Source organism: Emys orbicularis, chromosome 3 (genome assembly GCF_028017835.1).
Source record: "Emys orbicularis isolate rEmyOrb1 chromosome 3, rEmyOrb1.hap1, whole genome shotgun sequence".
Classification (NCBI taxonomy): Eukaryota; Metazoa; Chordata; order Testudines; family Emydidae; genus Emys; species Emys orbicularis.
In genome coordinates, this window is record NC_088685.1 from 181973084 (window position 1) to 181996245 (window position 23162).

Sequence of the window (23162 nt, forward strand, 5' to 3'; positions counted from 1 at the left end):
ATGTGGAACAAATTCACTGGGTGAAGCACATGGCACAGCAAGGGCAAAAGCAGGATTGTCCTACCAAAAAAAGACCATTGGCCAAGCTGGGCCTTGGTTTTATACCTCATCCAAAAGACAGTTCTCCAGCAACACAGTGCCTGCTAGCACTGTGCTGGGGCATTGGTTCAGTATGCAGCACCTTGGTCTCCCTTGTTGCAAATCCCCATCCAAGTGACCAGGTCTGGCCTTGCTTAGCTTGTGAGATCTGACAGGCTCCCAGCGCATGGGGCCATGGCGGCAGGAAATATCCAAGACCTTGCATGTGCTAGCACTGTATCAGGACTGCTGCATTTTTGTCTGCAGAGTTACCTTATTACTAGCAACAGTGCATTGTTCTGCAAAGCACATTTAGGTAGCATATTATGAAAAGCCACAGAAAACCAAATTCTATTCTGTTCCTCTGAGAGGACCCCTGTGATGGTTTATATGTTCCATTTGGCATGTGCCCTATGAATCCCCCCCTACATGATGAGGCTTCAGGGACAACCTGCTGAGGAGACTAGTAGCCTCAGGGGTTCTCAAACTCCATTGTACCATGACCCTCTTTTGACCACAAAAATTACTGCACGACTCCAGGAGGGGGGACCAAAACCTGAGCCCGCCCAAGCCCCATCACCTCAGGCCGGGGAGGGGCAAAGCCAAAGCCTGAGTCCTACTGCCCGAGTGGGGGGGCCAAAGCCCAAGGGCTTCAGAACCAGGCAGGGAGCCTGTAACCTGAGCCCTGCCACCCAGGGTTGAAGCCCTTGGGCTTTGGCCCTGGATGGTAGATCTAGGGGTTTGGCTTCAGCCCTGGGTGGTGGGGCTTGGGCTCGGGCTTTGGCCCTGGGCCCCAGCAAGTCTAACACCAGCCCTGGTGACCCCATTAAAAGGGGGTCATGACTCACTTTGGGGTCCCGACCCACAGTTTGAGAACCGCAACGCCATCTTGGGCATTAACAGATTCTCTGTTTTCCCAACTCTGAGACACGTTGCAGAATCCCAGGAATGTTCCTGTGCTTCAGATATCCCAAAATAACTGCTGTAAATGCTCCTTGGGGAAAAGCAATCCTTTGAACAGACTCTTACATCAGTTTTTAGCATGGAAGCAGCTGAATTTGAGAGAGGGCTCGGTTTTGCTGATCCTTTAGTTAATCTGGTTCCCACAAGAGAACTGTGGGTTTTGGATACTCCCATTAAAAAGGTTCATGTGTCATTTCATTTGTTGTCTAAGGCATTACATATTAGTTGCCAGATACAGTTTTTTCTCCCCGTTCCAGTCAACTGGTGACCTGGCAGCTTCAGCAGCTAAAACATCAGCACTAATCCCTAAGTATGCAGAAGAATTGCTGCGCTCTAAGTACCACTATGATTGGTTAGAGAGTTAGTGTGTTGTTTCACGTTCTTTGCCTGTGCCTTTCACATTAGATTTCCTGTATGGTTGTCATGCTTCCTGCCTGAGTCTGGAATAGACAGCAGAGCTGTCATAGCAAGGTTATAAGTGGTTCTGTAAAACAGAGGCAATAATTTAGAGACCTTCTGTAGATGTGTCCTTGAACAGCACAGGTCCATCATCAGGGTTTGTCTACAAGGCTTGCTCAAATGTCCAGGGGCCACAGACAGCAGGATAAAATGCAATATGCAAAATTCATCCCCAGTGTAACTCTGTAGACATCCTTGGAGTTGCATTAGGGTTGGGTCCAGTAAATGCCTTTTATTTAGAAGTGTATCTTCCTTGTTGCCAAGGGAAAAGAAAAATCCTTGCAGCCTGCTTAAAAGTCCTTCCTATTTACCTAATGGTGTCACTGTGGCAGTTTCCCTGCTATGGTACATCACACAGCTGTTGTGACTGGTTGTTTATTGCATATGTCCCTAAGGGGCTCATTACCACATTATCTAGCCTCTATTTACATAGCTTTAGAAACCAAAATAAAGTCCTCAAAGAAGAACAGAATTCTCTAGCCCTCCTCATGCCCCACACATTTAAGCCATTTTTGAGGAAACAGAACTTGGTGGTATATTTTCTAGAGCCCTGTAGTTTCTGGAGCCATTCAGCCATTATAGGAGCGGATCAGACTCGCATCTAGCCCTAATGGACTTGGGTTTGGCCTGCTCTCCTGCAGTAATTAATTCTAGAGCTGATGCCTCTCTGCTGAGAATGCTCATTCCTAGCCTCAGCAAGTTCTAACACATGTTCCATCAGCCTTCATATCCCTGTCAAAGACCGTTGCTGGAGAGGAGTGCATCCTGGACAGTGATCTTTCTGATATCTTGTACCAAGCCTATTTAGGGCACTAAAGTACTGTGAAAAATAACTGTGTAAATAAACAGCCCCTTTACTCAACAGGTCTGCTTCCTGCATGTATCTATTCAGACATGCCTGCTGAATTTAGTGACTAATATAAGTATTAGTGTTACAAGCTTCCAATAAATCTATCAATATTCGCATGGATGTTGTGGCCTCTGTCCACAGTCCGATATCATTCTGCAACATTATCGGTGCTGTCTGCATACTACATCTTGGTCTGAAATAGACCAGAGGGGATCTAGAATGCTGATGTAGGTAAGAAGCTGTTTTCTTGTAGATAACTTTACCCTTGAAGGATAGAATGGATGCAGTTGGACTGTGGGTACTGTTAGAAGGAAGTTTGAGCAGGATTATTCCCCTCTTGAGACTGTAACCCTCTTTGGGTTTCTGAGTCTGGTTTCTTTAGCACACATGACTTCTTGGCCTTTTGGCTAAAACCAAGTATAATCTCAGAACAATCTCTAATATGTGCTGTAGTGGGGAAAGGGGCTTGACAACCTAACAGGTCTTTTCTATCACTACAAACACCTGTATCTTCCTATCCTCCTCTCTCAGAAGATAGTACAAGAGATGAATCTTACTGACATTAGCTTCTTTTTACAGACAAGTGAACAGACAGTGGGCTAAATTCTGTGCTGTTTAAATCTCATGCAATTTCACTGAAGACAGAGCAGAATAAGGTACAGTGTAAATAAACTGCTTCCCTATAGTGATGCACTGGTGAAGAGGAACTGGCAAAATTCTCTGAGTCCTCAGCAAGCCATCTAGTCAAGCTAGCTACACATAAAGAGGGAAGCAGGAACTCCTCCATGATGAGTACCCTGCTGTAGTATCATTGTATTGTGGACCACGAGGCCTCCATCCCATTAATGCCCATGCAATATTTATAGAAAAATTTTAATTCTTTATCTTCTCATTGAGTTTATTCTCTCTTTGTCTTATATACATGTAGTAGGAAATTTAGCAATATCTATAATTTAATAAAAGCTCTTCATGCATAAAGGTGTATGAGACATTTCAGGTTAAAAGAAGATAAAGAAACACTCCCAATGGGTTCACAAGCATTGCAGAGCTGAAGCTGAAGATTGATGTGCTAGTTTGAGCATACTGGTACATTCCTGCAGATCCCGCGGCAGATTCTAGCAGCTGTTACTGCAATGGCAGTGCCTTCTGGGGCTCTGGCTGTAGTTGTTCAGAGGATGTCATTAATAATATGTGTTATCCAGGAGATTGCCAGGGGTGGAAAAACCAAGCAAGTCGAGATTTTCTAAATAGCTCCGTTCTGCTCAGGAGACAATTGTTTACAGCTAGCTATGGGCATGGGCATTTTCTACTGTAAGGAATGCTGCAATAGGATCATAGGGCCTGATGCAGCAAAGACATACAACTGCTATAGTTGTCCCATTGTCTGTGGGTATGTCTACACTGCATTGTAAACCCAGGTCTATGGGACCCGGACTTGTGGACTCTGTGTTTCTGAGCTCACACTTGAGCATCCACACTGCATTGTAAACCTGGGTTTACAATAGTTGGACCCGGGTCCCCACAGCCATGCTAATGCATCCACATTATGCAGACCTTCTGATTTGGGTCTGCAGCTTGAACTGCAAAATGACAGGACTTGGACCCGACTCACAGCAGGATACGGGCTGTGACCCATCCCCTAGCAGCGACCTATGACCCAGGTCCTGAACGCTTGCTGACCCAAGTCAGACTGATTTGTGTACAGACAGAAGCAGAGCTTGGGCTCAAACCTGAGTCAGATCCCAGGCTTAGTGTGCAGTGTAGACATACCCTTTGATAAGTGTAACTCTGAAGCAGATATACTTTGCAGAGTGAACCATGCCTACATATAGGAGTTGCCTTGCACTCACTATGCCATCCCTACCTTCAAAGACTTACCGAGGGTATGTCTACACTGGCAGAGTTACAGCGCCAGCAGTTACAGCGCCACTCAGAGAGCATTGAAGGGAAACCGCTGTTGTGTGTTCACACTGTCAGCTGCCTGCACAATAGTGTGTTCACACTTGCAGCACTTGCAGTGGTATTCGGAGTAGTGCACTCTGAGCCACTATCCCACAGAGCATCTCTTCCTCTTCTGCCGCTAAGAGTTGTGGGAAGGCGGACGGGGTCTCGGGGCATCCAGGGTCCTGTCCCAATGTCCCATGATTCATTGCTTTGCATTCTAGCAATCCCTGTGCTTCCATCCGCATTTGGTGCCACCTTTCAACGGTTTGTGTATTGCGCGCTCTGCCTCTTCGGTTTGCAGGAATGGATCCCGCACTGTTGACCAATATGCTGCTCACTCTCACTAACACATCATGAGTGGCAGTGGAGTTATTCCTTAAACTACAAAGGCAAGAGGAGTTCGACATTGATCTCGCCATGCATAGTAGCTAGGACACGAGATTGCTTATGGCATTCACGGAGGTGCTGACCACAGTGCAATGCTGCTTTTGGGCTCGGGAAACAAGCACTGAGTGGTGGGATCACATCGTCATGCACTTCTGGGATGATGAGCAGTGACTGCAACTTTCGGATGAGGAAAGCCACATTCATGCGACTGTGTGATAAGCTCACCCCAGCCCTGCGGCGCAAGGACACGAGAATGAGAGCTGCCCTGTCGTTGGAGAAGCGCGTGGCGATTGCACTGTGGAAGCTGGCTACTCCAGACTGCAACCAATTGGTCGCTAACCAGTTCAGAGTGGGAAAGTCGACCGTTGGAGTCGTGTTAACAGAAGTGTGCAGGGCCATTAATCACATCCTGCTCTGAGAGACCATGACTCTGGACAACATGTGTGACATTGTGGATGGCTTTGCTTTGCTTCCCTGACCGCGGAGGGGTGATAGATGGCACACCTATTCCAATTCTGGCACCAGACCTCCTAGCCACCGAGTACATTAATCGGAAAGGGTATTTCTCTATGGTTCTCCAGGCGCTTATGGATCACTGTGGGCATTTTACGGACATTAATGCAGGCTGGTCCAAAAAGGTGCATGACGCACGCATCTTTTGGAACACTGGCCTGTTCAGGAAGCTGCAAGCAGGGACTTTCTTCCCGGACCAGAAGATCACCGTAGGGGAAGTCGAAATGCCTATTGTGATGCTGGGAGACTGTGCCTACCCCTTAATGCTGTGGCTTATGAAGCCATACACGGGGAACCTTGACAGCAGCAAGGAGCGGTTCAACTACAGGCTGAACAAGTGCAGAATGACTGAGTGTGCTTTTGGCTGTTTAAAGGCCCGCTGGCGCTGCCTATATGAGAGGCTGGACTTGGCCAATGACAATATTCCTATGCTTATAGCCACATGCTGTATACTCCATAATATTTGTGAAGGGAAGGGTGAAAGCTTCACTCGGGGCTGGACCGCTAAGGTTCAGCGCCTGGAGGCTGAATTTGAACAGCCAGAGACCAGGGCTATTAGAGGGACGCAGCGCAGGGCCATAAGGATCAGGGATGCCTTGAGGCAGCAATTTGAAGCTGAAAACCACTAATATTTGTTGCTATGCTCAGGAGTGCAGTGCTTGTAATGCTAGGAGGTGATTGTGATTGGTGCAGACGATGCACTGTGAAGGTTTAAGAAAATTGCCTGTTGCTTTGCAGGGCTCCGTTTGCTTTCAATTAATGGAATAAAGACTGCTTTCAAACCAAAACAATTCTTTTATTAAAAAACAACAACTGGAGGAGAGAGAGAAACAAAAAAACACAACAGCATTGTGGGGAATGGGAGGGTCCCAGGAGGAGGTGGGGTCCCGGGACAGTTAAAGATTTGTGTATGTCCAGGTATCATATGCAACCTTGTCCTTTGGAGTACAGTGCAATGGGTACTGTACTTCACCAGGGCTAAACTGCAGAGGGACGGGTGTTGAGTGTAGTGGGTACTGGGAGTCCGCAGTGCTGGACTGTGACGGGGCAGGAGTGGAATGCTGCGGGTACAGACTGGAGCCAGGAGGTTGATAAGAGTGTGTTGGCGGTGTCTGGGGGGCGCATGGGAAAGAGTTTTGCGACAGCGGCTGCAGGGGAGGGCGGGCACGGAGCTGCTCAGTTTTCAGTGCTAGTAGTTTTCAGTGCTCTGTGGCTTCATTCTGGCATGCTGCGTTCTCCTTTCAGTCCCTCTTCTCGCTGTCCCGCCACTCCTTCAATTCTTGTTTTTCGGCTGCAGAGTGCATCATGACATCACGCAGAAAGTCCTCTTTAGTTTTTTGTGGCAGCTTTCTAATTCCGCGCAGCCGTTCAGCCGGCGATGACAAAGAGGGAGGCTGGGCTCCCAAGGTCATATCTGTGAAGCCAAAATGCAACATTTTACAGAAGCAGTATTGTTTGCAACACACAGACCACTATGTGACGGGTTGGATCACAGAAACCCCCTTGGGACTGCCAACTGATGTGCTGAGACTATCTCTAAGCCCGTTTTCCCTGGCAGCTTGGGACTTCAGAACCCTGCCTGGTTGTGCCAGGCACGCTAGTCTGCTACAAACACAGACCCAGGTCTGAACCACGCCCCCAAAAGCTGCAGGCTTAACTGAAAACAGCTTAAGAAGTGTTCCTGTTTCCAACACCCAGATGCCCAGTTCCCAATGGGGTCCAAACCCCAAATAAATCCGTTTTACCCTGTATAAAGCTTATACAGGGTAAACTCAGAAATTGTTCGCCCTTTATAACACTGATAGAGAGATATGCACAGCTGTTTGCCCCCCCAGGTATTAATACATACTCTGGGTTAATTAATAAGTAAAAAGTGATTTTATTAAATAGAAAAAGTAGAATTTAAGTGGTTCCAAGTAATAACAGACAGAACAAAGTGAATTACCAAGAAAAATAAAATAAAACACGCAAGTCTAAACCTAGTACAGTAAGAAAACGGAATACAGATAAAATCTCACCCTCAGAGAAGTTTCAATAAGCTTTTATCACAGACTGGACACCTCCCTAGTCTGGGCACAATCCTTTCCCCGGTACAATCTTTGTTCCAGCTCAGATGGTAGCTAGGGGATTTCTCATGACTGCAGCCCCCTTTGTTCTGTTCTGTTCCATCCCCTTATATATCTTTTGCACAAGGCGGGAATCCTTTGTCCCTCTCTGGGTTCCCACCCCTCCTTCTAAATGGAAAAGCACCAGGTTAAAGATGAATTCCAGTTCAGGTGACATGATCACATGTCACTGTAAGACTTCATTACCCACTTGCCAGCACACAGGTGTACAGAAAGACTTACAAGTAAACAGAGCCATCTACATACAATTGTCCTGGTTAATGGGAGCCATCAAGATTCCAAACCACCACTAATGGTCCACCCTTTGCATAATTACAGTAGGCCCTCAGAGTTATATTTCATATTTCTAGTTTCCGATACAAGAGTGGTACATTTATACAAATAGGATGACCACACTCAGTAGATTATAAGTAATGATACCTTACAAGAGACCTTTTGTAGGAAGCATATTCCAGTTACATTATATTCACACTCATTAGCATATTTTCATAAAATCATATAGAGTGCAACGTCACACACTGATTCAGTGATTTAAAACACAGCCACTATTCATAGACCTGTCACTCACTGGCTGACCCCACGCAAGCACACATGAATCACAAGACCCCCAAAATGGTGAGTAACCACAGGGGCAGGGGAAATCAGTGTTCCAGGACCATAGTGTACACTGGGCATGTGGCTCTTGGGGAGAGCCAGCACCGTAGGGGGGCCCTTATAATCATTACTGTCCCCACATTTTCCACAGGCGGTGTTCATTATGGAAGATATCTCGCTGCTGAGGGTGAGCAGGGAATCAAGGGAGGGTCTTCTCCAAGACTGCAGCTTCTGCCCTGGCCTTTATGGGGCTTGCCGGTGTGCAGCAATGGTCCATCTCCCTCCCTGCTTCCCCCCAGTGATGGCAGAGTGGCACAGGAAAGTTACCCTTAATGGGGCAAGAAACAAAACAGCTCTGCCAAAGAACCTGCAGCAGCAGATTGCCCAGTATCTCCATGAGAGTTTCCTGGAGATCTCTGAGGCAGATTCCCGCAAAGTGAGGGAGTCAATCAACACCCTGTTCTGCCGCTCAGACAAGATATGCAATGGTACGCGCATCATACAGACACAAGCCTACTTTCTGCAACCCTCCTGCCCCCTACAACTCGCTTAAGCAATTCCCAAAATCAGAGCCACTTACCAGGGGACTCCTCTCCTGTTTGTGCTTCGCCAAGATCCGACCGCTGGGACTGGCTAGCTTCCTCTGGGGTAGAGAAGAGCTCCTGGCTGCATGCATCTCTGACCTCCGAGTTGTCCTCTGCCTCTGGGTCCCCCGCACCTTCCACATCCTTGTCCAAGATTTCCTCCTCCTGGCTCGGTCCACTCTTGATTGGCAGTTGAGCCACCAAAGTATCCATAGTGGCCTTTGCAGTGGAGGTGGGGTCGCCACCGAGTATCACGTCCAGCTCTTCGTAGAACTGGCAGCTCGTGGGCACAGCACTGGAGCAGCGGTTTGCCTCCCGCACCTTGTGTTAAGCGTTCCGCAGCTCCTTCACTTTGACCCTGCACTGCAGTGTGTCCCGGTCATGACCCCTTTCTCTCATGCATCGTGAAATCTGTCTGTAGGTATCACAGTTCCTATGGCTGGAGTGCAGCTGGGACTGCACAGCCTCCTCTCCCCAAATGCTGATGAGGTCCAGCAGCTCGGCATTGCTCCTAGCGGGGGATCGCCTGGTGCTTGGAGCAGGCATGGCCACCTGGAAAGCTGCGCTGAGACCATTGCACGCATCACCGAGCAAACAGGAAGGGGACTTTCAAAATTCCCAAGGAATTTAAGGGGTGGGACTCACGGTTGGTCACCTGAGGGCAGGGTAGTAGAGTTCAAACGGATGACCAGAGAGGCAAGAACAGGCATTGTGGGACACCTCCCGGAGGCCAATTGCAGCGCTGTCATCGACCAGGGTGTCTACACTGACACCGCAGTACTGTAGCGCCAGCACAGAAAGCTGTACGCCTCTCGTCGGGGTGGATTTTTTACAGCGCTGTAACTGTGCAGTTTCTGCGCACTGAGTGGCTTGGCAGTGTGTACACCTCGGGAGTTACAATGCAGAAAGCTGCTTTACTGCGCAGAAACTTGCCAGTGTAGACAAGGCGTGAGTGTGGTGCTTACTCTGGTGAGTGGTTCAGTAGGACTGTTCCAAGGAACATGGAATGCCAGTGTGAGCTGCAGGTTATTTGAGAAGCTGGAAGGGGTCATTTTTGTAATGCTTAGCAGGAAAAGTGTGTTTTGTGGATGATCTGAGGAGGAAAAGACAATTGTTTGATAAGCAAGAAAGGAGTGACTGTTCTTGCTTATCAAATATTCTGTTACACCCCCAAATAAGTGAAAGGTTTTCATGCTAGGCCAAGCGTTGGTGCTGGAAATCTCTCATTTGTCATGAAGAAAATCTTCTGTTCATCTTGCATCTTCCATCCCACAGAAACCTGTATTCAACACCTCTGCTCTAACCTTGCTTCTCTCCATCCCCTTTCTGTAACTGAAACATGTTCAGAACTGTTCAACAAACTTTTTAAAAGAAGCATGTAGCAGCTGAAATTTCCTCCTGAGAGAAATCTGAGCCTTGTAGACTTTCAGAATGATTTCTCAAATTTTGTCATAGACTTCCTCCCCTACCTACCAAGGGACCAGAGAGATTCAAGCCCACCTCTGTAAATATTTGTAAAAGAAAGTGGGACTGAGGTAGGTGTGGATGAAAAATCTAGAGCTGGTTGTAGATGTGAGCAGTTGCCTAAAGTGCTCTCCCCCTGCCCACCCCACACAGGACACTTTCAGACACTGAATAGGATGCAATGGGAAACTGACTAGCATCCTACTCAGTTTCCTTCTGCAGATCTTTTAGGTACCACTTCTAAATGTAACAGCCTTCTCTATGTTCCTGCTGTTGACTATAAACAAAGCAAGAAGAGGGAGAGAGCAGATATGCAGAAAAGAAATGAAGTGCATAACACTGCAAAGTCGAGAGTTAGGCTACAATGACCAAATATAGACATACGCACCAAGAGACATAGAAGGGGGAAGAAAGAGCAGATATGAACAGAGAAGGATATTTCCCCAAATCCTTTGCTTCTGCCTGTGTTTGCAGTCTTATATACTTTCCCTGAAATCCCACAGCATTCAGTGCAAAGGATTTTGGGACACAGTAACCAGACAGGATTATGGGAACAGGAAGCGGATTTAAATCCCCTTTTAGTTAGAGCAACAATTGACCTAGGAATAAACAATATAAATAAAATTGACATCATGTTTGCCAACCAGCACTCTGCTTGTATGTATCCCTTTTCTCCCATGCTTTGCCTATCTTACCTGTTTAGGGTGAGATCAATGTGACTGTACACCAGCTAAACAGTGTGCCTGTGCACAGTTAATTGCGAGATTGGGGTCCTAGATTTTGAGTTTTTTGGAGCAAGAACCTTCTCTTACCATATGTTTGTACATAGCATAATGAGGGCCTGATCCCTGATTAGGGCATCTGGGTAGACTTCTGCAACATTACTATGACAGCTACTAAGATCTGGCCTTGGAGAAATGTTACCTTCCCCAGGGGAAAAAAATGTGAAACAAACGGTGCATTTGGTTAGTCTCTTTGACATATATGGATGAGACATCCTGTTAGGGTCACTTGCTTGCTGCTTCATTTCCATGTACGTCTCAGTGAAAGCAGAACTATCTGTAAAATACTGAGCATGCAGCAGACAGTTGTGCTTTGGCTGAAGCCTAAATGATGACAATCCAGCAAGGCAGAAAAAACATTCCTCTTTTCATTTTCCCTCTGCTTTTTGAGCATCCCTGGGAAGTGATCAGAGCCTCCTGGTTTGTGCAATGCTGCCTTAGGGCCTACTTTTATGTCAATAAATGTTTTATCATATTTAAGCTTCAAACACACTAGCAGCATGCCTGTTAACATTTGATGAACCAAAATAGATACTGCCGGGCTGGGGGGACACAGTGCATCCCCTTCCACTTGGCTTTCATGTCATAAGTAGCAGGCAGGGGTTTTCTTTTAATTCTCAGAGGAGGTTATGGGGAACCGGATCCCTTTCAATTATGAGCTGCTGCAGGAAGTGTATTGGGGGGGATGTAGATGGCAGGGAAAATACCTGAGGAAAGAGGCATTTCCTTTCTGTACCTTTCTCTGCTTTTCTCCCTCCTTTAACTTCTCTTCTGAATCTTGTAGTGCTTTCTATAGAACCTATTGCCATGGTATCTAAACGCTTCCCAGGTAACTTACCAGTACATCTGCATGGAGAAGTCCCTAGTGGGCTTCATGTATCTTTGGCTTTTCTCTCAGGAACCTCTGCTTGGGCGCACTCTTTTTAAAAATCTTCTTTTTCCCCCTCCCCACACTGATTCTGATTCTGGTAAGAAACCTTTTCAAAAGAGAAAAGATTTGTAGCAAGCTCTAAAGGGGGATCTGCCTCTGTACCAAACTAATCTCCCCAGGAAACTCATTCCCCAGATGAACCCTATCAGCTCCCAATGCTTTTATCTTGAGTCGCATGCTCCTCCTCCTGTCCTTTTTAAGCTGCGTTATCCGAAGAGAGCACAGTTGTCTTGAAGGGGTTGTGGATGGAGATGCAGCCTGTAATGTAGTTGGCCCTCATGGGTTGATGGCTTTGAAGATCCGATAATCCTGAATGAGCAATGGAAACAGATTGGGAGCCAGAGGAGAGATCGGAGCACAAAGGTGATGTGCTTGCCCACAAGAGATGGGCTTGCTGCATGCAGCACATTCTGAAGCCTTTGTGTTGCTTCCACCTTGAGCACTCCCATTGTGCTCCAACTCCACAATGAGTTGCAGTAGTCCAGTTTGGAGGTGACAAGGGCATGGGTCACTGTGGCCAGGTCATTGATGGGAGAAAGATGAGGTGCCTCCTAGCAGCTGGAGGTGGGAGAAGGCATTTTCTAACACCTGAGCTATTTGCTTGTCTGGGTTTAATAGTAAGTCAGACAGAACTCTCAGACTTCATGGCTTTGATAGAAGGGGAGGACAGTGTCCAAAGAGTATTGCCACTGGCAAACAGCATCACTTCAGATTTGCCTGGATTAAATTTGAGCCATTTGTTCTTCATCTAGGTGCTGATGTCCTCTAGTCAGTGTGACATCCTTAGGTTGGCAGTGGTTGCATCTACTGAAAGTTAGAAAGAGATATATACATGGCCAGGTGCCATGGGTGTATTCAGGGATGAAAGTAATTTAAAGGACTGGAGTCCTGAGCAGGGAGCGGGGTCTCAACCAGAAGAGGCATGGCCTCCATAGAAGAGGTGGGGCCTTTAAATCAAGATTTAAAGGACCCAGGGCTCCAGCTTCAGTAGTGGCGGCTGGGAGCCCCAGGCCCTTTAAATCACCCCCAGAGCTCCCAGCTGCAGAGGCAGCTGGGAGCCCCGGGACTAGGGGACGATTTAAAGGGCCCGGGGCTCTATCTGCCAGTACCGCAGTGCAGCCCCGGGCCCTTTAAATCGTGGGCGGAGCCCCAGGGGCTCCCGGCTGCCGCCGCTACCCCAGGCTCGGGGCTCCGGCGCACATTTAAAGGGCCAGGGGCTCCGCTGCAGTAGCAGTGGCCGGGAGCCCCTGGCCCTTTAAATCACCGCCGGAGCCCCCGGCTGACACTGCTACCCCAGGGCTCCGGCAGTGGGGCTCGGTCGGCAATGTAAAGGGCCTGGGGCTACCCGCAGCGGCCAGAGCCCCGGGCCCTTTAAATCGCCGCCCAAGCCCCACTGCCGGAGCCCCCGGGGTAGCGGCAGCAGCCGGGGGCTCCAGCAGTGATTTAAAGGACCCTTTAAATCATTGCCTGAGCCGCCTCCGCCACCCAAGGGCTCTGGCAGTGGGGCTCTGGTGGCAATTTAAAGGGCCCGGGGCTCCAGCCGCTGCCAGGAGCCCCAGGCCCTTTAAATAGCCGGTCTGGTCCGGCACGGCGTACCAGCTCTTGCCGGTACGCCGGACCGGACTGGACCGGACCGGCTTACTTTCACCTCTGGGTGTATTATTAGCAGCAGAGAGCATGGCATTTCACCACCTCTCCACATTGTTTCATGTAGATAGTGAAGGAGAAAGAGGACAGGATAGATCACTGCGGAGCTAAATATATGTAGGTCATCAGTACCTTGTGATTGACTGGTTGAAAGCTGCAGAGAGATTGAGCGATCTGAGCAGCGATGTGGTGTCTGTCCATTGCCATGTTTAGCTGATTTTTTAGTTCTGCTCGGAGGGTGTCACCATGAAGTAGCATGGTCTGAAGCCCAGTTGCATAGCATCCAGGATGTTGGCAGATGCCAGGCATTGCTGAAGCTTGGTTATCACTCCCTTCTCTTCTTTCCTTTTTTCTCTTTCCACATTCTGCAGTTTTTAATCCAGCCTCCACAAATGCAGCACTTTAGATTCATTGATTGACAGGAAATGCTGCTTCAGAAGGGCAGGGGGGTAGAGAATGTGGGTAGTAGTTGCACTGACTGCACAAGTAGCAGCATTAAAAGATGAAACCTTCATACAGAATTTGGCTCCCACTGTTCCACAGTACCAAGGTGGCAAATGAAGTCACATAGTGCTAGATTCACAAAAGGACTTAGGTCCCTAAAGCCATTTTATGTGCCTAAATCCCAGAATCAGGCCTCGTGGGATTCACAAAACCGCTGCTCAGCTGTCACCAAACTCTGCAGGCTCCTAAAATCTCTCAGTGCCTAAATTTTTGCAGTTAAAATTACCTAGGTGCCTATGTTTCTGCTTCTGAGCATGCACACTGCAGCACCGCGGATGCCTAAACCCCAGAGCAATGCACGAGTTGAGGGAGATAGGCATTCCTCCTCCTAACTCGCCTGCAGGGCCCCATCTGGTAAGCGTGCTCCGATCTCGCCTACCGCACTGGGTCCTGTATGCGAAATCACACAAAACAGCTGGAGGAGGAGGAGAACGACCTCCATCACACCTTCTAACCCAGTGGTTAGGGCTCTCCCCTGTGATGTGGGAGACCCCTGATTCAAGTCCACCCTCTGCATGAGTGGGAGAAAGACTTTGACAGGGATCTGCCACCTTTCAGGTGAGTGCCCTAGCCACTGGGCTATGGGATATTCTGATGGTGGGGGTTGCTCCTTCAGTTTCTCCTGCTGAAGCTGTCCCATTGTGGATAAATAATTTTAAAAGTCACTGGAGAAGGGGACTGGTTCTCCTACCTCCCAGGTGAGTGTTCTGCCCACCAGGTTAGAGAGTCACTCCTGCTTGTCTCTTGCTCCCTGTCTTTCTTTTTATTTATCCACCCTGGAAGAGTTTCAGCAGGAGAGACTGAGGGAGCCCCATATCAGAATGTCCTATAGCCCAGTGATTGGGGCACTCACCTGAGAGGTAGCAGATCCCTCTTCAGATCCCTTCTCCTCCTCAGTTGAACCCAGGGTCTCCCACATCCCAAGTGAGTACCCTAACTACGGGCTAAAAGTTAGGAGGAAGGTCCTCCTCCTCCTGCCCCTCCCAAGGAGAGGGAGGTGCCTCCAGAAGTGTGGGCTTAGGAGCCAAACTCCCTGAAAGAGATGTGGGGCTTAGGACAGACCCCTTGCCTTTGCATCTCTCAATGGCTAGCTTAGGCAGGGAGCCTCCTAATGTGCTGGCCTTTATGAATCCCATTCTAGGGCACCTATTTCTCCCCATTCATTGTGGAAGGAACCTCAGAGCCTAATTCAAGCTTTGTGAACCCCAATGATTTTCTGTGCACCTAAATGTTAGGCCTGGTGATGCTCAGCATTGCAATACCCAAGTTCCTTAGTGAATCTAGCTCATTAGTGCATCTGGCAAATACCCACAGATTACTCCAGCAGAGCTCTTTATGTTTTATGCTTCATGTATTTTTTGTAAAAGCCTTCAAAGGATCTAGATCTAGCATGTCACACAACCCTCACTGAAGAAAGATTAAATAGATTCAATAACTGACGGTGGCAGACCATCGTGTGGTGAGGTGATACCAGAACTACTCCCCACAGCTCAAAAATCCTTTGAAAGAGATGGCTCAAGATCTATTCCTGGGTGGAGGGCAATTATCAAAGAGAAACAGCAGCAGATATCATCTAATTGCAAATCTTTTGTCCTGTGATTCCAGGAAGCTTTGAATGTCCCAGGTTTAATCTTTGCCATTTTACAAAAGGGCTCTTTGTCATATCCTGATTTATGCACCAGATTCTGCTTACAACTTGTTTTGCTTGTTCAATAATGACACAAGTGTACATTGCCCAGTAGCAATGCAGAGTTTGTGTTACATGAGAATATTACCGCAAGCTTTCAAAAGCATTGTGCAGTATGCTGCTGAATAAGCCCAACCTCCTTTCAATGGGCACTTTTCTGAAATAGCGCCAGATCCTGCTCGATGCTGAGCACGCTCATTGACGTCACTGAGAGCAAGGGCACACTCAGCGTGTTTGACTTGCAAGGAAAATTGATGTTCTGACTTGGGAATGGAATTCCACCCCGTTCTTCTTACTGTACTGGGTGAAATCCCTGCTCTCTTCTGTGGGGAGGAGAAATAAGGACATTGAGTCTTGTGTAAAGAAAGATATCTGGACACATTATTATTATTAAAGGTGCCCTACAAAGGATAAAATTGGATGTGTCCCCGTGCTTCTTTATGATGTATAAAGATGACCTGAAAGGTTTTTTTCCCAAAACAAAGGGTTTTTTGCTTAGTCTTCTATTCCTTATTTTTGCTTCGAGATCCCCAAGAAATTGATTGGGAGCTTTCTCAGCCCTTTCTGGAAAGGGAAGAGGATGTTGAGGCTATAATAAAGAAAGCTTTTCTCCCAGTTGTTTATAAGACTTTTGAATTAAGCAGATGTTAGCAAAAAGAGTATTTTAACTTTCTAGCTAGAAATATCTTCCCCTCTCAGTCAGTTGGTTGTTATCTCTAATGTTATATGTTACTGGCTTTTCAGTCATCTATAACATCTCCCAGAAGGAGAAAGGAAGAGAGAAACTGAATTTCTAATGCAAAAAACTTCAAACAAACAAAATCCCTTTTAGGAGCCTTCTCCATGCATCATAAAGAAGTAAAAAAAAAAGCACAAAAGGGAATTTCAAAACAGCCTAAATGACTTAAGAAGCACAAATCCTACAGGCACAAATCCCACAAATCAACGGGACTTGGGCTCCAGTCCTAATGGCTACATGGAAATTGAAACTGAAATAACTACTTTTTACCTACTTAAGTTATATTGAAATAGGGCAGTCCTGTTTCAAAATACATGGACTGCACTGAAATAACTAAAGACATGGATTACAACTGATATCGTTATTTGGATTCCATTTTCCATGTAGATGAGCCTTAGTTCACTTAGGCCCAGATCCTCAAAGGTATTTAGGCACCTAACAGTCTAAATACCTTTGAGAATCTGGACCCTGGGCAATTTTGAAATTTCCACCCACAAGCCCAGTGTTTCTTTTTCTTTGCAGATCACCTCCTGTGAATCTGGTTACAGGCCTAAGTCCCCTTAAATCATAATGCCAAACTCAGTATCTACACTGACTGTATCTGCATGCACTGATAAGTTACACCAGCATCACTGTGCTACCACTTCTCTCTACAAGGAAGTTTAAAATAAAAAAAAACTACCGTGTTTCTATAAATCTTTCAGTGGTGGATAGAGAGAAAGGACATCATTGCAATGCTATCTGTCTAGATTCACAAGCGTTAATGTTTAGCTTCAACCAAAAAAAAAAAAATAGAGGAGGAACAATTAAATGAATTTGTCTTAGTTATCTTCAGACCACATTAGGTAGATCAATACCTAAGCTTTAATAGTTAGAGCAAAACAATTAGCATAGGAAAGCAGCATCTTTATTTAACATAGTACTGGGGGAGGCTTTTGTTGCACTGTTCGCAGGACAGTGGGTTTTTTTTGTTTTTTTTTACTTAACATTACAATATATATGTATATTAATTTAAAAACCAGCCTGTGCCCCATCTCCTGTTGGGCCTGACCCTGCACTATTGAAGTTTATGGGAGTTTTGCTCTTAATGTAAATGGGAGTGGGATTAGGTCCTTAAAACCCATTGGAATCAATGGACAATATTTCAGTGACTCTAGTGCTAGGATATACTAACCATCTGTATAACGTAAATGAATGGGGAAGGAGGTAGCTCCTAAGAGCCCTCTTGATAGCCAAAAGAATCCTGCTGTTGAACTGGAAAAGAAAGGCTGTGCCAGGCATTGATTTCTGCATTGATGGGGGGAGGGGGGGGAGAAAGCACGGGGATAAAGGACAACAATAATACAGCCCCTCCCTTTGCTTGTAATAGGAAGATGAAACCCTTAATCAGTTGTCTTCTCTTATTTATACTAATTGCTAATCTTCCTTAGATCTCTGATTTTATGAAATTATGCACACACATCAAGCAGATGTGTTTCTATGGAAACTAAGGAACGGAACTTTCATTAGAAAATCTAAAAAATCTTTCAGCTAAAAATGTAAATTGCCCATCAGTGGGTGGCTCTATGAATCTATTATTTTCTTTGCATTGTAGGCAGATTCCAGATGGACTCTACATAGCAACAACATGCAGGCATTGTTTACAGCTAGCCAGACTCCAGGGGGAAATATGGAACTCACTAGTGAGGAGCAGCTCCCAAGAACAAATACCTCAGAAAAACCAAGTGTTCCGTGGTGTATGTTACTGCACGGGATTCTGGGATTCTGTGGTCTGTAGTTCACAAAAACTGTTTGAGGCTTGCATGGACACTCAAAGTAACTCTTCCATTCAGCCTCACCACACAAAACTAAGAGGAGTCCAGTGGCATCTTAAAGACTAACAGATTTATTTGGGCATAAGCTTTCGTGGGTAAAAAAACCCACTTCTTCAGATGCATGGTTTTTTACCTCTGTTAGTCTTTAAGGTGCCACCGGACTCCTCGTTGTTTTTGTGGATGCAGACTAACACAGATACCTCTCTGATATTTGACACACAGAACTAGCATTCAGTTTGTTCTTTAAATAACAAACATTTAAATAGTAAACATTAAAGTACTCTTTTTTTAAAGTTAGGATTGCAGAAGACTAGAACAAGTAGCATTAACAATCACTTATAAATACTGACATGTTTCAGCAAGTCAGCCACTCCCATCAAGAGGCTCAGAAATGTTGATTGTAGCAACATTCCCCAAAACTTATCTCCAAAACCATTTCACAGTTTCTCACTGATCCAGCAACACCTGTTGAAATCAATGGGAGTCTTTCCACTGACTTCAAAGAGCATTGGATCAGCCCTCTGTAAACTTGTAGATTGTTCTGATGAACTAAATGAGTAACTTTTTAAATGATTATTTTTCTTACAATCAGCCAAATATTTATTTGTAACATTACATTTCTGAGTAAGGGCTACACCGCGTTCTGGGATTCATCCTGTGCTAATACCGTATAATGCAATGCCCAGCAGTGGTATACAGCCTCCTTCAGACATAGTGTCCCAAAATATTTGCAGGGAGAAGTAAACTAGAAGGAGTGCCTCAGACTCAAGTATACCAGTTGTCATGCAGGCAGAACAGAAAATGGTGTGCAAGGATATGACAAAGAGCTTTGGCTACCTGGAGTGAATCCAACAGATGATCCTTGACTACAAAAGGCATCATTCACTTGAGACTGGCATGAGGAAACTGTGCTGCAAAAGGACAGCTTTGCATGTTGTTATTTTTATTTGGTGGGTTTTGTTTTAATGTTCATGTAGACTGATGGCCCTAAAGATGCACAAGTTACATAGAGTCTGGTCATAAACGCTTGATTCTTTTTCCAATCAGCTACCCACAATGGAGCAAAATCTGCCTTAAGTAGACATATACAACTCCTATTGAAGGGAAAAGATATAAGCACAGATGTAGAGCAGAATTTGGCCCATTGACTTTTAATTACTTTCAGGCGCTGTTTTGTAAATACAGAGGGAGAAAGCGCTAGAGAGAGTAAGTGCTTTTGGGCTTTGAAAGTTCAGGTTTTATATGAAATAGTTATGAATGGATTTTCAGATCAAAATAATGCGTGCTCTTCTTTTGACCAAGGAAACCTTTGTTGAGGATTCCTTTGTTTGCTTAAAAGCTTGTGACATCTTTACTCCTTTCTCTTGTATGGTAATATTTTTCTGTAGTTATTGGTAACGGGTTACCGCTGCTATACAGGACTTAGTCATGGTGACGGATTGTGCACCTGCTGGCTACCTATATAAAGTAAACACAAGAAGACAAAGAAAAATATTTGCTACTTGCAGAAGAATCCCCCATCGTTCATCAAACAAATGTTTTAGGCTGTGACCACAAGGATTTTAAAATATTGCACATCTTTTTATATTAGCTAGACACAGCTAGGCCAATCAAAGGTTACTAAAGCTTCTAGTTAAATTTATGACTGCAGCTACACAAAACAAGCATAGGAAACAACTGAAGTCAAGTAATCATCTAACATACTGACACCTCATTCTTTCTATATATCTTTATAAGGGTATTTGAAATGAAGTACTTTCCTGCAAGATGATTTCCATAGTGAGGCACATTGTGTTCACAGTGGGCGAATACCGCAACACATTTTCTGTGATTATTCACTCCATTGTAACACTGAATTCTATCACTTGGGTTGACACCTCTTTCCTGTTCAGATATGAATATCCTTACAAACTGATTGAATTCATGACAAAGACAGCACATTTTTAACAAATGATAGAGAATATAGAAATGTGAACTCAAATGCTCTGCAAACCTGATCTTGAGAGTGAGGGTCTTCCAAATTTTTGATTGTCACAGCTCGGACTGGGCCCTTTAAGAGGGTACTGGTCCAGCCCACCTGGCCCTCATTAACAGCCTCACCACGGGGCCTAATAAAAGGCAACTGGGCTCTATAAAGAGCCAGAGGGAACAGGAAACAAGAGGAGGAAGCTGTGGCAGAGACTGCAGAAGAGCTGTAGTGATCAGGATACCCTGCAAGAGACCCTTGATCAGGAGAAGAGTTTGGGCCTGAACAGATCTCCACCTAGGAAGGGTTGGGAGTGCCAGGCAGGACAGACGTCTGGGAAGAGCTGCCAAGTGCAGACTCCAAGGGAGAAGTAAAGAATCCTCCAGCTACACGAGACTGGGAGTGGCCTACTAAAAGCAGGGAATACAGTTGAACTATGTCGACTTTATTTGGGACTTTCAGTTTTCCTCTGAACTTTGATGTTAAGAAACCCAGACCTTAAGGAGTAAGATGACCAGTGTCTAGTTTTCGGCCAGAACACCAGTCGAAAAGGGACCCTGGCGGCTCCGGTCAGCACTGCCAACCAGGCCGTTAAAAGTCCAGTCGGTGGTGCTGCGGCGCTAAGGCAGGCTAGTCCCTGCCTATCCTGGCTGGCACTGAGCTGTGCCCCAGAAGCGGCCAGCAGGTCTGGTTCCTAGGCGGCGGGGCCACAGGGCTCTGCGCGCTGCCCACACCCTGAGCACTGGCTGTGCACTCCCATTCGCTGGTTCCCGGCCAATGGGAGCTGGGGGGGCGGTGCCTGCGGGCAAGAGCGGCGCATGGAGCCTCCTAGCCCCCCCGCCTAGGACCCGGACCTGCGGGCTGCTTCCGGGGCGCACACAGCATGGTGCCAGGACAAGGAGGCAGCCTACCTTAGCCCACCCACCCGCCGCTGTGCCACTGACCAGGAGCCAGCCGAGGTAAGCCCACACCCCAACCCCCTGCCCCAGCCCTGAGCCCCCACAAACCCGGAGCCCCCACCTGAACCCCAAATCCCTCATCCCTGGCCCCACCCCAGAGCCCCCACCCCTAACCCAGAGCCCCCTTCCTCCCACGCCCTGAACCCCTTAGCCCCGGCCCCACCCCAGAGTCCTCACCCCCTCCTGCACCCCAACCCCCTGCCTCAACTCACAGCCCCCTCCCGCACTCCAAATCCCTTGGAGCCCCCTCCTACACCTCAACCCTTCATCCCCGACCCCACCCCAAAGCCAGCACCCCCAGACCAGAGCTCTCACCCCCTCCCAGACCCTAATCCCCTGCCTCAACCTGCAGCCCCCTCCCGCACTCCAAATCCCTTGCCCCACCCCCCAGCCTGGAGCCCCCTCCTGCACCCCAACCCTTCATCCCCGGCCCCACCCCAGAGCCCACCCCCCCCAGTTAGAGCCCTCACACACGCCCTTGCCCCAACTCCCTGCCCCATCCTGGAGCCCCATCCCGCACACTGAACTCCTCATTTCTGGCCCCACCCCAGAGCCCACACCCCCTCAGTTAGAGCCCTCAGCCTCTCCTGCACCCCAACCCCCTGCCCCAGCCCAGTGAAAGTGAGTGAGGGTGGGGGAGAGCGAGCCACCAAGGGAGGGGTAATGTAGTGAGTGGGGGCGGGTAGGGGTGGGGCCTCAGGGAAGGGGTGGGACTAGGGTGTTAGGTTTTGTGCGACTAGAAAGTTGGCAACCCTACTAAGGAGGGGTGTTTGAACAGAGAGAGAGAAGCCTGTGTGTGGAGTTTCTGAGGAGCCCTAAAGAAGGGAAGCTGAGGCAAGATGCTCCAAAACCTCCCCGAGTCATGAAGAGGTGCTTGGGAGGCAGCTGCATGTCTGCATTACTAAACATACAAGTGTTAATTTAGCCTGTGCTCTCTGGGTAATTGGTCTCCCAAATATTTTCCTGTAGGATCAAAGGCTTTACAACCTTTGTTAAATCCATCCACAACCAAATCAGTGTGTAACTTAGTAGTGGGCAACTCCTCTTCTTCAAGAATCATTTTGTGCTGAAGATCCTCTCTCCTCTCACAGGCTGAGGAATATCACGACTGATTTATTGTTCCTGTCTGCTTAGAGTGTTAGCGCCTTGGGCATACCATGTATTGTACCATTGTGGAGCACACTATGAATTGACAGTGTTAATACTGGTAGGCACTAATACAAGATTGCTGTTTATTTGCAGGGGCCCATACTGAGCAGGCTCGGGCGGAGAAGCCTGGCTCAGAAGGTTCTGAGAGATGCAGTCCAGATACAGAACACCAATCACCAAGCCTGGAACAGCCTAGGAGAAGTATTGCAAGCTCAAGGAAAAAATGAAGCTGCTGTGGAATGCTTCCTAACAGCTCTGGACCTCGAATCCAGTAGTCCTGTTGTCCCTTTCACTGTCATACCTAGAGAACTATAAAGCTCTTCCTTTCAACTAAGCACAGCCCTCCAGTGGGTGGATGCCAAGAAATATACACAGCAGAAACTCTGGGTTAGACAGAAAAATACAACTGTAACTTGTAATTCCAGAATGGGACTCTGATCTATGTGTTTAGCTGAGGAAAAACCCAACCTTAGAACAAGTGACAGGGCATAAAGAGGACAATTTCTTCTGGCTTCATAGATGTCTGATCTGACTCCTGTTGAAGTCAGTGGAAAGACTCCTGTTGATTTCAGCAGGAGATGGCTAGATGACTAAACTGACAATAGTGTAGATGCTGCTAGAGTGTAGCTGTAAGAAGCACTTGTGTTGAAAACAAATTTCATGCACCTTTCAACTTTTCTTGAGAAAGACTTAATTTAAAAACAACCATGAGCTAAATTCAAACCTAGTGTAAGCCTGTGCAACTCTATTAAAGTAAGTGAAGTTGCCCAACTTACATCAGAGCCAAATTTGGCCATATATATATATGTGTGTGCACATAGACACATTAGTAGGTGAAGAATGATGACAAAATAATAGCTGTATCTCTTAAATACACTTTTTACAAAACTCTTTTAAAAGACCTGCTAATACTTATCTTCACCCTGCAGTGCCATACTGCAAACACAGTCAATACTCACAGTAGCTTTTGACTGGACTGATATAATTTAAAAGACACTTTTCTATGGGCTGGTTTGGTGGCG

The 23162-nt window shown here is 46.8% G+C and overlaps 1 protein-coding gene across 2 annotated transcripts in view; it reads left to right on the plus strand.

Moving 5' to 3' along the window:
- TTC7A (tetratricopeptide repeat domain 7A) overlaps nt 1-22455 on the plus strand; it is a 287398-nt gene extending 264943 nt beyond the window's left edge. For both annotated transcript variants that reach the window (XM_065400900.1, XM_065400899.1), the window contains exon 20: nt 22234-22455. In XM_065400900.1, coding sequence (XP_065256972.1) covers nt 22234-22455 — 222 coding nt within the window. The remainder of the gene's footprint in view (nt 1-22233) is intronic.
- Nucleotides 22456-23162: the final 707 nt, after the last annotated feature.